The 14,321-nt window shown below is 46.1% G+C and overlaps 1 protein-coding gene across 1 annotated transcript in view; it reads left to right on the forward strand.

Moving 5' to 3' along the window:
- Positions 1 to 14,321, forward strand: part of LOC130121628 (netrin receptor UNC5D-like) — a 155,354-nt gene that overhangs the window by 69,739 nt on the left and 71,294 nt on the right. The window contains 2 exon segments of the mRNA XM_056290469.1: positions 6,091 to 6,234; positions 7,784 to 7,887. Coding sequence (XP_056146444.1) covers positions 6,091 to 6,234; positions 7,784 to 7,887 — 248 coding nt within the window.

A 14,321-nucleotide genomic window follows, 5' to 3' on the forward strand; every position in this document is an offset into this window, starting at 1 on the left:
AACATGACATACGTACACATACACACACACACACACACATACATACATACATACATACATACATACATACATACATACATACATAGATACATACATACATACACACACATACATACATACATACATACACACACATACATACATACATACATACATACATACATACATACACACACACACACACACACACACATACATACATACATACATACATACATACATACATACATACATACATACATACATACATACATACATACATACATATCAGGAATCAAGAACATGTATTTGCCATTTCGTTTCGCGTACATGAAAGGAAATATCGTTTCCCCCAGCCCGCAGCAGTGCAACACAAAGACAAAAACACATGTCGAAACTACAAGAACACATATATCCAAACCACAAAAACTACGAAAACACATATATCCAACGTATCAACAACAACAAAATCACCGTCCAAGAGAGCGAACGCCAGGATGACTGTCGGAACTGCCGGTCTGCGTGGGCTAGCGGTTAGCTTAGCCTGCCCCGCTTCCGCGTCCTGTCAGGCCGCCCTCGGTGTTTCCTTCTTCGGGCGCAGCTCCAGGCAGCGCCGTGGTCCCTGGGCCCACCGGAAGCAGCTGACCAAGCTGCCCCAGCCGATCCAGCGCCAGCTCTCCCAGCCATCAAAAATAACACACAAACTATCATTCAAGTCTTAAAGTAATTGACTCTAAAAGTCGTGTGAGATGGATTCCAGCACAATGAAACACTATATAGGAGCTTGACAGAACAATTCATCGTTTCACTGAAAGCAACATATTTTTCTTTGGTCAGAAATGTTCTCAGAGAAGCGTCCCCCCCCCCCATGTCACGTATGAAATACTGTGGTGTTTGCTTGCTGAGCCTCAGCTCATTCCATGCTCAGTCAGTTTGTTTGCTTGAAGCATCAAAGAACTGCATAAGGACCAGTACTGCCATTTTCCTTCATTACATTTTCTTCTCGTCATTAATAAAGATGAGGAGGTTTAATAGGACATAAACCAAGGTGCTTTTGAGATTAAATTGCAAAACCATTTCCTTGGTCTTGCAGCGTATAGGCTGTCATTGCAATCCAGCGGTTAAATTGCTTGTCTGGAGTTCTTCCTCTGTAGTCATGCCAATAAAGATGCTTGGATTCGGGGGCTTGTATATTCTGTCTCCTGAACTAAAGTCTGCTGATGGAGATTATATAAACTCTTTCTCAGTCAGGTATATTGGTTATGAAACCATTCCTACTTGCATTCTTGGATAAGTGAAGTAGCTAGCACAGGCTTATTAACATACCTATAATCCATAACTGAGAACTGCAAAATGCAAAACACAGATTTGATGTGCTTCCCACAAATTAGCTGCAGCAGATGTCATTAAGGTGCCTTACTGACCATGTCTTTATCCATTTATTTGCCACGGTTTTATAACTGTCTGCGGCATCGTTCAGCACAACCACTTAGGGTTTTTTTTTCTAAATCAATGTACCCCGCAGCTTCAAATGACGTATTGCTGTTATTTAATGGCAATAGTAATGAAATGGAACAAGAAGGAGCATCTTTTAACCTTGTTGAGGGTTTTTACAACAACTGCCACTACTACTACTACTACTACTACTACTACTACTACTACTACTACTACTACCAGTCTGCTACTGTTACTTGGGGACACGGTGGCTCAGCGGTTAGTGCCGTCGCCTCACAGCAAGAAGGTCCTGGGTTCGAACCCTGGGGTTGTCCAAGCTTGGGAGTCATCCCAGGTCGTCCTCTGTGTGGAGTTTGCATGTTGTCCCCGTGTCTGTGGTGGGTTTTCTACGGGTGCTCCGGTTTCCCATCACCATCAAAAGAAACAGACATGTTAGGGTTTATTCTCCTGTCTGTGCCCCTGACCAAAGCAATGGAAAAATAACTGCAGTTGGTCTCCGGGCGCAGCATGAAGGCCGCAGCCCACTGCTCCTGGCTACACAGATCACAGCTAGGATGTGTTAATTTGCAGTATCTGAATCCCCCCAAGGGGATTAATAAAGGATGCTGGAGCCTATCCCAGCAGTCATTGGGCGGCAGGCGAGGAGACACCCCGGACAGGCAGCCAGGCCGTTGGGATAATGGATGGATGGATGGATGGAATAATAAAGGAAACTTAGATTTACTCTTCCTCCTCCTCCTCCTCCTCCTCCTCATACTACTACTACTACTATTGCTACTACTACTACTACTACTACCCTGGTTGCTCCTGTCAGGGGTTGCCACAGCGGATCATTCGTTTCCATCTCCTCCTGTCCCCTGCATCTTATTCTGTTAATTGTTAATTATACTTTCCGCTTCCGTGAGTACGCGAGGGTCCGCGTGACGTATAAATTTCGTCATCAGAGGGCGTACGCGCAGGGTCCGCGCGGACGTCCGCGTACCTCCCAATTTTTTGGTGTCCACGCGGACAAGGGCGCAACTGCGCACGCGCTGGTAAAAAAAATGGACGCCGACCTTGAAGAGAGGCTGTATGAAGAGGTTCGTTGTTACCCTCATCTTTATACACTCACTGGCCGCTTTATTAGGTACACCTTGCTAGTACCGGGTTGGACCCCCTTTTGCCTTCAGAACTGCCTTAATCCTTCGTGGCATAGATTCAACAAGGTACTGGAAACATTCCTCAGAGAGTTTGGTCCATATTGACATGATAGCATCACGCAGTTGCTGCAGATTTGTCGGCTGCACATCCATGATGCGAATCTCCCGGTCCACCACATCCCAAAGGTGCTCTATTGGATTGAGATCTGGTGACTGTGGAAGCCATTTGAGTACAGTGAACTCATTGTCATGTTCAAGAAACCAGTCTGAGATGATTCGAGCTTTATGACATGGCGCGTTATCCTGCTGGAAGTAGCCATCAGAAGATGGGAACACTGTGGTCATAAAGGGATGGACATGGTCAGCAACAATACTCAGGTAGGCTGTGGCGTTGACACGATGCTCAACTGGTACTAAGGGGCCCAAAATGTACCAAGAAAATATCCCCCACACCATTACACCACCACCACCAGCCTGAACCGTTGATACAAGGCAGGATGGATCCATGCTTTCATGTTGTTGACGCCAAATTCTGACCCTACCATCCGAATGTCGCAGCAGAAATCGAGACTCATCAGACCAGGCAACGTTTTTCCAATCTTCTATTGTCCAATTTTGGTGAGCCTGTGCGAATTGTAGCCTCAGTTTCCTGTTCTTAGCTGACAGGAGTGGCACCCGGTGTGGTCTTCTGCTGCTGTAGCCCATCTGCCTCAAGGTTCGACGTGTTGTGTGTTCAGAGATGCTCTTCTGCATACCTCGGTTGTAATTGTTAGTGATATAACGCCATGTATATCCACTGGAACTACACTAGGTGTTATGTACTACCCGGACTGTTATTATGGTTACACCACTACCATGTATGGTTATTATGTCTGCCTACTGAGCCACGATTAAACCTGAGTTCTATAACCCGGTGTGGTCATTGATCCTCGACCAATACTACCCCAAGTATTACTTCAGTAATGAGTGGTTATTTGAGTTACTGTTGCCTTTTCATCAGCTCGAACCAGTCTGGCCATTCTCCTCTGACCTCTGGCATCAACAAGGCATTTTCGCCCACAGAACTGCCGCTCACTGGATATTTTCTCTTTTTCGGACCATTCTCTGTAAACCCTAGAGATGGTTGTGCGTGAAAATCCCAGTAGATCAGCAGTTTCTGAAATACTCAGACCAGCCCGTCTGGCACCAACAACCATGCCACGTTCCACGTCACTTAAATCACCTTTCTTCCCCATTCTGATGCTCGGTTTGAACTGCAGCAGATCGTCTTGACCATGTCTACACGCCTAAATGCATTGAGTTGCTGCCATGTGATTGGCTGATTAGAAATTTGCGTTAACGAGCAGTTGGACAGGTGTGCCTAATAAAGTGGCCGGTGAGTGTAAGTCGATATAGCTCGTGGTATGAGCGGTTTGGATAATGGCTAGATGGAGTAGTGAAAAGGAAGAGAACAGGAGAGAAGCAGCGTTTGATGCTGCAGACTTTATTCTTCCTATTTTGGGGAGGATTTTTCCGTGTTTCACGCGGTCCTCAGTGCCGGGGATTGTGCTTAACTAAGTTGCCGAGGACTCGGGTGAGTTAGTTGTTTTCATTTACCGTGTAATTGGCTCATGTCCTTGTTTTATCCGTAAAGGGTTTGGTTTTATCTGCTTTGTGGACAAGCTGCCGTGGTAATACGGGGCTTGGAACTTTGTATCTTCCGAGTTTTTTTGCTGAAAAAACGAGGGAGAAGCCACATGCAACAGGCTGCATCAAGTCCGGCCATGTTAGCAGCTGCTCCGCCGCCATTACGCCGCGCGCGCGCGCGTGAACTAAACCGACCGCCAAAGGCCGTGTTTTGGTAGTTAAACTCCACTCCGATACTTCAGTTAAACTAATTAGCGGAAGAAAGGCTAAATTATTTTTGCGTATATTGCGCTGTTACAACAACAGGGCAATTTTGTTGGGGTTGGAGAATTGGTCCGGCGTTGCAGCCGCGCACTGGGGAAACAAGATGGCGAGCGACCCAAAGGAGGGGTGAGCTGGACAGGCGTCGTCTTCTGTCCGCAGTACCTGGGTGATTCTTCAATGTGGGGCACTTTTGGCTTTTGAAATGTTGGGGGAAAAAATGTGATGGTTATGACACGTGATGGTAATAACATTTTTCACTTTTGGGAGAAAAGGTTGGCTAAGTCTTAGACTTGCTAACCTAACATTGGTAGCTAGTGTAAACTACTAATAAGACACGTTAGCTAGAGGCTAACGGGTCTGACCCTTTAGCCGAGCGCTTAGTGATGTCGCCTTGTGGTGCAGTACACCCCGTCTCGAATCCCGCACCGGGCAAGAAAATAACCGGTTACATTAGCTAGCGTACAATGACTATACGTGAATAAAGTGAAATGTCTTGTTTCTGAACTAAAATACTCCATTAGTAACTTGTTTGGTGACGACGCCTAATTAACATACTCTCAGATCGGAACATACAAATCTTCACATTACTGACATTTGGGGACATGAACAAGTCCTGCTTCTGCCATGACTTGTTCATGCACCTCTGGCACTTCTCATTTCCATGGCAACCACATTGTTGTTGTTTGAAAAACCATTATTGCTCTAAAATGTTGGGTGTGATGTATGAGGCAGAGCGATATGTAACTATGCAAATGTGCAAATTGCACATGTATAAACCGTATGAATTTGAAATATGTTTTTTTAAATTGTTATGAGAAAGCTTTAATTAATGTAACAATTTTTATGACTATTGTAGAGGGGGAGTTAAAAGGTCTGGGTTGGGGACAAGCCCATAACAGTGAAATTCTGCCACATTTGGATTTTCAACATACTGACAAAGTACTAAAGTGTCATCACTGAGACACAAATATGCAAACAACTACACACACATATGCACATTTATTAAGGCTGGGCCTACACACACACACAGCACCTTACATACACCACACACTACTGTATTATTATTACTGCTTTTGCTCCGTTTTGTTGTTATTTTGTTGCTATTATTGCTGCAGTGTTGAGGAGTCGAAAACACAAGAATTTTACTCTCTTGTACTTTTATAATGAGACATAAAAAATAAAGAATGTTGAAATCTTGATACTGGTAATACAGATGAGTGTTACTGTGAAATATGTATATTCTCAGATGAATATAAACATCGGTCTATTATTGCCATTGTTTTAATTCATCTACTGCTGCCCCGGACTTAGTCTCCGGTCCTGGATATCTGTTCACCCTCACTGGTGCGACAGAATGAACCATAAAAAGGGTTGATCACCTTACATGGATTTTGTTTATAGTAGGAGTTAAATGGTCAGGCTGCAAAATCATCCTGGCAGTGCAATCCATTTTTCTCTTTGCAGGGGACTTCAAATTTTTTATTTATTTATTTTTTTTTTTGTTTCTGATAATCTTACAGGCTTCGATGTTTTACCCGTCCTTATAAATCTACATTTACGTGCGCGATGCATCACTGTAATGCAGTGAAACGTCGCCTGAGTGATCATCTGTTGTTTGTGTCTGCAGGTTTTAAGCTCCGTGAGGTGATGATTAATGTGTCGCGTCAGCAGGTGGAGGACTTTCATGGCCCGGAGGACTTCTGGTGCCTCTGCGTGGCATGGAGCCACCTGGGCACCTCCAAGAGCCGCAAGGCCACTGTCCGCATCGCTTGTGAGTTGCTGCAAATCACTTTAATGTGGCTTTATCTGCCTTACTGTTGTCGGCACCGCCGCCGTTCAGCTGTGCAGAGATGCATGTATCTAAAAGCATCTGTTCGTCGCTTCAACACAGACGCCATCATCGCCACCACATTGTCACACACATGTGTCCGTCTGTCTTTGTGTTTCTGGTTTCTTTGAGTAGTAACTGTTACAGGCCTTTAAATCATGAGTGCACCTGTGACATGTTGCCCCATCAGTAGGTAACTTGTCACATTACGTGGGGTAAGATATCACACTGGATTTGCGACAAATACAACGAGCCAGTTCATTGTTGGGGTTTTTTTTTCACTTCAAATTCAAAATTAAATTCAGCTACAGAAAAAAAAAAGATCACCTCACAGCAAGAAGGTCCTGGGTTCGAGCCCCGGGGTAGTCCAACCTTGGGGGGCGTCCTGTGTGTGGAGTTTAGGTCAGGTGATTTGGCCATACTAAATTGTCCCTAGGTGTGTGTGTGTGTGTGTGTGTATTGGCCCTGTGATGGACTGGCACCCTGTCCACGGTGTCTCCCTGCCTGCCACCATATGACTACCAGGATGGGGTCCAGCCTCCCTGCAGTCCTGAGCAAGCATAAGCAGTGTGGATAATGAATGAATGAATGAATGAATGAAGGAGTGAATGCATGAATACTAACTGTTCTTCTTCAACGTAGATTCTCCATTCCCTTTCCCAGATCATGGATTTCATTCATATTGGATGGTCTCATGCAAATTTGGCAGCTGTTAAGCTCGTTTGAAAGAGAAAACATAGAGCCTGGGTAACCCCTGAATTTAGACAAGTACCGTTATTAACATGTCTGCAAGAACCGGCGTTCGCTTGCTGCAAGAGTTAGACAACAGATGTCAGGGGAAAGGTGTAACAAATAACTCCCAGGCTCTGCTTGTTGTCTGACAAGCTAAAATACTTCACAAGTGGGGCGTCCGGGTTCGAATCGCCTGTTCGAATCCCTGTGTTACCTCCGGCTTGGTCGGCGTCCCTGCAGACACAATTGGCCGTGTCTGCGGGTGGGAAGCCGGATGTGGGTGTGTGTCCTGGTTGCTGCACTAGCGCCTCCTCTGGTCGTTCGGGGCACCGGTTTGAGGGGGGTAGCGTGATCCTCCCACGCGCTACGTCCCCCTGGTGAAACTCCTCACTCTCAGGTGAAAAGAGGCGGCTGGTGACGTCACGTGTGTCGCAGGAGGCACGTGGTAGATCGGCAGAGTGGGTGGAGCCTCGAAAGGGACGGCTCGGAAAAGTGGGGTGATCGGCCGGATACGATTGAGGAGGAAAAAAAAATAGGGGAAGGGGGAGGGGGGGGGTGATTTCACAAGCATGTAAGAATATTTTTTTGCGTAACACCACTTTCATGTGGAATGTCGTTCCATGCTTTTCGTTTTTTGTGCACAGCATCTGTCTTGTCTTTAAGGCAGCCTCTCTGCTCCATTTCTCAGATCGTGTTTATTTTTTAGCTTTTGTGAACAGCTACTGTCCTTTAAGGCGGCCTCTCCGCTGTCTTTTTCCAGATCTGAGGAAGAACTTCGAGCAGGATCCCCAGGGCGCAGAGGTGCCAATCAAGGGCATGATTGTGTTGCACTGTCGTCCCCCAGAGGGAGTGCCTGTTGCTGAGGTAAGATCGATTTTGACTTCCGACTCACGCCTCCCCCTTATGTGTTGCCCACGGCAGAGTAGCCAATGAAAGGTTTTTCTCATTAAAATAAAAAAAAGCCCCAAAAAACAACATGTTTGCATGTTATGAGGAAAGGGGTCTACAACAATCAAACACGTATCTCTTCAGCTCAGAAGGCTGGAGCTCCTTCATATATAATTCCTGTAGCTCCTCGTTTTCTAGGGTCCTTCTGTTCAGATTATTGATTTCAGACGTAACAGCGATGCAGCCAGAGTGCCTCGTATATAACGGAGGTGCGGAAATGGTTACGTCATACAGATATTTGGGCGCCACCGCCTCAGATTTGACGAGGGGCAACAGAGAATCCACCTTCTCCGCAAACCAAACCCCTCTTCCGTCAGCCCCGTTATCCTCTGTCGCTTTTACCAGTCTTGTATTGAGAGTCTACTGGTTTTTTCGGTTATCTGCTGGTTTCAACAGCCTCATGTAAAAAGACAGAAGCAGACTGAACAGCGTTGTTAACATCTGTTGTAAGATCACCGGCGTGAAACAGAGAGAGAGATCTGAATTATTTTTTTGCAACCAACAAATCCTGCAGCAAGTATTTTTGGCTTTTTATACTAATTAAATGTATGCAAATAAAACTGACTTGACTTTACTTGGCTTCATCTGGACACGTTCTAGAACGTCCTCTGTTGCCATGGGGGCGTCGTAAAACTAACCCTTGTTCTGAATCATTCAGACCTGTTGCAAGTGGAGTATTAAATACTCCACAATGTTTTTTTACCAGATTGTTTTATTGTCTTTATCAATTTTATCTTATTGTGTTTCTTATAGTGTACTTTTATAGATTAGATTACATTAGATTAACTCTGCAGCACAATACATGCATCAGGGGTCCCCAATTACTTTTCATAGCGGGCCACTTTTAGGGCCACTTTTAAAACCACGGGCCACTCAACCTCCAGCAGCAGGTTGTTCGTTAGTTTGTTTTGGTGTCGATACGTTGCAGGTATTATAATTTAAACAGATTTTTTCATCTATTTTTCGATATATTACTAGTCTTACTTTCACTAAGAAATAATTTTTTTCCTTTTTTGGGTAGGGAAATAAAAAAAAACCTTCCTTCTGGCATTTCTCCAAAAATTCTCGCGGACCATAAATCAACCCGTCACGGGCCGGACGTGGCCCGCGGGCCGCCTATTGGGGACCCCTGACATACATGGACAACAGCAGACACTCCATATGTTATCACCAACAATACAGTTACGCAATAACGGAAATGAACATATCAGGCGTAGCAGGTGAATGGTGGTATGCATGCCAGTGGTGTGTGAGGAGGGGGCTATAGGGGGGAATTCAGAGTCCTGATGGCTAGGGGGGGGGGGGACTGAAGCGTTTAGTCTTAGTGGTTAGTGACCTGTAGCGCCTCCCTAAGGGAAGGAGCTGGAGGAGGTGATGAGTAGGATATGAGGGGTCGGAGGTGATCTTCTTGGCTCGCTTTGCAGTCCGCTTAGTATGTAGAGATTCAACTGAGGGGAGTGGGTTGCCATACTGTAATACTCTAATACTGTAATACTGTAATACTGTAATAGAAGATGTTATGATGGACTCGATAATGGCTGAGTAAAACGGAAGCAGTTGATGATATATAGATAGATATATGATATATAGATTGTATTTCACGTGTGGCTCCCTGGGGTGTTATTTATTGTTTGAGTTATGCAAATAACATGCAAATATGCTCACAAGCTTCTCCAAACGAATTGCCCGTAGGGGGATTAATAAAGTTATTTGCATTGTATTGTGCAAGTGCGATCATTAAGATGCACGGGGTGAACGTACCGTAAATTATGTATTATCAGTCATATATTAATAGGATCAGGCAGCTCCTATTAATAGGTGATCGCTAACGACCAGATAACGTCACACAGTCGAACAATTAATTCAACTAATTTGATTTACGATTAATGTATATTTAAATTAGTTTATTAATGTTTGCGATGGACAGGAGACCTGTCCAGGGTGTTTCCCCGCCTTCCGCCCAGTGAGCACTGGGAGCACTGGGGGGTTTTCTTCTTCTGTTCACATCACCATTGGGATGGTGATGTACTGGAGATGATCTATCCATGTCTTAGGGGTTTCACAGAATACTGCACTAGTCCCATCCATCCATTATCCAAACCGCTTATCCCGCTCTTAGGGGTGCTGGAGCCTATCCCAGCAGTCACTGGGCGGCCGGCGGGGAGACACCCTGGACAGGCTGCCAGACCATCACACAGGGCCCACACACACACATGCACACACACCCATTCATTCCTAGGGACAGTTTAGTACGGCCAATTCACCTGACCTACATGTCTTTGGACTGTGGGAGGAAACCGGAGCCCCCGGAGGAAACCCACACAGACACGGGGAGAACATGCAAACTCCACACGAGGATGATCCGGGATGACCCACCAAGGTTGGGCTACCCCGGGGCTCGAACCCAGGGCCTTCTTGCTGTGAGGCGACCACGCTAACCACTTTGCCACTTTGCCGCCCTAGTCCACTAGTCGACTATCAAAACCACTAGTCGACACTGAGCACAGTTGTAGACCATTCGTTCATCTGTGGTTTTAGCACTATGCAGCAATAAACCAGTGGTTTTCAACGTTATGCCTTAATATACGTATAGTATATATATATATTATATAAGGTATATATCCCTGTGTTTTGGCTTAACGAGTGACTGTTAAATAGTGACTTGTGATGGCAGCTGTTGCAAACGTGACCAGAACAGTAATGTACTCCTAAAAGCCTTTAATTTTACTTTGATTAGTTGTAAATACGCACTCATCTGTGTTTCATATCTCTGCAGAATAACTGGACATTTTGGTCCAAGCTGCGTTCACCTTTGTCCGTGCAGCGAAACGCCCGAGGAGAGGGAAATATGCTGCGCACTCCGTTGCCAGGATTATTTCTCTCCAACGTGTGATCAGTGGGGAAAAAAAAGCTAAACGAACTTCATCTACTGGTGAGGAAGAATAGAAACTTGTATTCATCTTGCGTATTGTGCTTCACAGGAACTTAGCTGTGTGGATCAATACCGGACTCTGTGCTGCAGCTGGCAGGCCTCCAGCTGTTCAGAGCGAATCGTGACACAGAGCTTTCCAGCCAAACGAAAGGTGGAGGTATTTGTTTTTATATTAAAAGTGGCTGGTGTAAAGATGTGAGGTCTGGTTTAAGGAGTCTAAATGCGGGTTTAGCAAGGTGGTGAGAGATGCTAAATGGCTGTACTCTGAGAGACTTCAACAGCAGTTCTCAGAAAACAACTCGGCCTCTGTCTGGAAAGGCCTCAGACGGATCACCAACCACAAACTGAAAGCCCCCTACTCCCTTAATGACTTTTGCCTGGCCAACTAACTGAATGAGTCCTATTGTTGATCTGAAAGACAACGGAAGAGTGCGGACGACATCCCCCATGACTCCAACCACAAGCTCCAGACCACCAGCTACTCCTTACCCTCCTCAGCAGGGGCCTGTCCATCTTGGAGGCCCCCTCCCCCCTATCACAAGAACGACTCTCTCCATTCTAGAAAGGGACATTAACTGGCTGTTCAACAGACAGAGCTCCAGCAAAGCAGCTGAACTCTGTCTTACCCTCCACCCTGAAGCAAATCTGCTGGTAAGTTGTCTCTGGTGTTGGGACATTTTAACACCAGACTGGAGACATGCCACATACCAGCCTGCTTCAAGACCACCACCATCATTCCCGTCCCCAAAAAACCAAGGACTATAGGACTCAACGACTACAGAACTGTTGCCCTGACCTCTGTGGTAATAATGTCTTTTAAGTGGCTTGTTCTGTCCAACCTTAAAACTATCACTGACCCACTCCTGGACTCCCTGCGGTTTGCCTACAGAGCTAACAGGTCTGTGGATGATACAGTACACATGGTGCTCCACTTCATCCTCCCATCACCTGGTCTCCGCTAGAACCTATGCTAGGATATTATTTGTGGATTTCAACTCTGCCTTCGACACCATCATTCCAGATCTACTGCAGGACAAGTTCTCCCAGCTACACATGCCTGTCTCCACCTGCAGCTAGATCACCGACTCCCTATCTGACAGGAAGCAGCACATGAAGCTGGGGAAAAACATCTCTGGCTCCCAGACCATCAGCCCCACTTCCCCTCAAGGCTGTATCCTTTCCGCTCCACTTTTGTCCCTGTATACAAACAGCTGCACCTCCAGTCAGTGGCATGTCACCAGTCAGTCAAGCTCCTGAAGTTTGCTGATGACACCACCCTTATTGGGCTCATCTCTGGTGGGGATGAGTCTGCCTACAGGTGGGAGACTGACCATCTGGTGTCCTGTTATGGCCAAAAAAACTTGGTGCTCAATGCTCTAAAGACAGTTGAGATGGTTGTGGACTTCAGAAAGTACCCAGCCCCACCTGCCCCCATCGCCCTGAGTGGCTCCCCAGTTGAAACATATGCCATCGTGTTATTTTCACATAAAAACCTCTATTGTAGGGCTTTTTGGCTCCGCAGTCCGGATTAAAATGACACAAGCTCATCACGCAGGTTGGACCCCCTCTCCAGCACATGGTCTTTGCTCAGCCAGCGAAAATCAATATGCAGCAAAACATCATTGTGTTCCGCTGACATGTCCTCCAGCAATGCCCAGACTAGAGTTCTCGCGAAAGAAATGTACCCATCTTGTCACAGTATCCGTCACCTCTTTCATTTCCCCACACAGTTTTAGTGCACATGAAATGCCAATAGTGCTGAGTTAACAGCAGCAAGCCTGCTTGCCAAGCCCCTGTGTTGTCCCACCAATGACCGAGCCCAGTTGGTGACAGCGGAAACAATTTGGCTCACATCCGAGCCATTCTTCTTAAAGAACCGTGTTAAGTCACTGAAGATGATTTCCCCAGCTGTTTTCCCCAGGCGGAGGAAGAGAAAACAAAGGAGCTTTTCCAGAAAGGTCCTTCCCATCAAAGAATCTTGCGAACACAGACAGCTGTTGGTCCCGTATCGATTCAGTCACAAGACGAGTCTATAGCTAGTGCATGGCTTCTGTTTTCTTCACATCGGTGAGTCGATTGGAAACCCTCCTCCGCTAAAACTGCTACTCCTCTTGTTGCTGTGTTAGGCGACAATGGCGCCTGCTGTAATAGCTCCACAACCGTTTTCTTGTTTATCACATCGTGACTTCAACATTTGCCAACCATACCAACTGCACACGCTCTAATCAACTCGGCATCAGCGAACGGCTTCTTAGCTTTAGCAAGGCGCCATGAAACATGCAATGATGTAGCTGTTGCACTCTCTTGTGCTGATGGTGATTTACAGATAGCAGAAACAGACCGCTTGTATGACGTTATCACATTTGTTTGTGGTGATCTGATTTTGTTGGGTAGTCGGCTTTAAAACTGGCAGCAAGCATAGTGTTGAAGTGCCAGTGGAGATCATCTGATGTGCAGACCCCAGATCTCTAGTCTGTGGTGCAGACGGCTACGGTCTGCATGCATACCGAGCATGTCGGTTTGGCATTGGCGTGGTCCGGCAAAATAAGACAAAACTGGTCGGTCCAGTCAGATTTGAACCAACGGTTTTCCTGGTCGACTTTCCGCTTTTTCACGCGAGCCATGTTCTTGGTTTAGCGAGTTATTGATGATCCGTTTCTTAGCTGGTGAGTGACTCTGTATAGTCAAGGACCATAGATAGTGCAGCATAGTGTATGGTGTGGGGTGAGGTCAAAATAACTTTATTTCACATGTTGCACACTTTATTTTACATGTTATGACAGGAGCATTAGGGCCAACCCACTGGCACAGGCCAGACATTTGGCTCTCACAGGCTGGACCTGGCCTGCGAGAGCTGCTTATTGTGGTTCGGCATGCACTCTGTGCACTCTGTATATGGTCAGCTTGCATAAACCCTGCACTACCTTGTAAATAACTCTTACTCTCTAAATAACTTCTTAAAATGCTGTTGCAACTTTTTCTAAATACGGTTCCTTCCACCCAGGGCAGGGAGGGCATCATGGGGCTGCCACATGGTCTTGTGTTTCAACTCTGAACCAGTGGTGATTGCGCCTTACTCTTATTTTTATTTTATGTTGTCTTGTGTATGCATTTTACTTGCTGTTATTTTTTAACTTTTTATTTATTCTCCCATTTTCTCCCAATTGTACTTGGCCAATTACCCCACTCTTCTGAACCGTCCCAGTTGTTGCTGCACCCCCTCTGCCGGTCTGGTGAGAGCTACAGACTACCACATGCCTCCTCCAATACATGTGGAGTTGCCAGCCGCTTCTTTTCACCTGACAGTGAGGAGTTTCACCAGGGGGATGTAGTGCATGGGAGGATCACGCTATTCCCTCCTGTTCCCCCGCCCCCAAACAAGCACCTCGACCGACCAGAGGAGGCGCTAGTGCCACGA

The sequence above is a fragment of the Lampris incognitus genome, chromosome 12, assembly GCF_029633865.1.
Source record: "Lampris incognitus isolate fLamInc1 chromosome 12, fLamInc1.hap2, whole genome shotgun sequence".
Taxonomy (NCBI): Eukaryota; Metazoa; Chordata; class Actinopteri; order Lampriformes; family Lampridae; genus Lampris; species Lampris incognitus.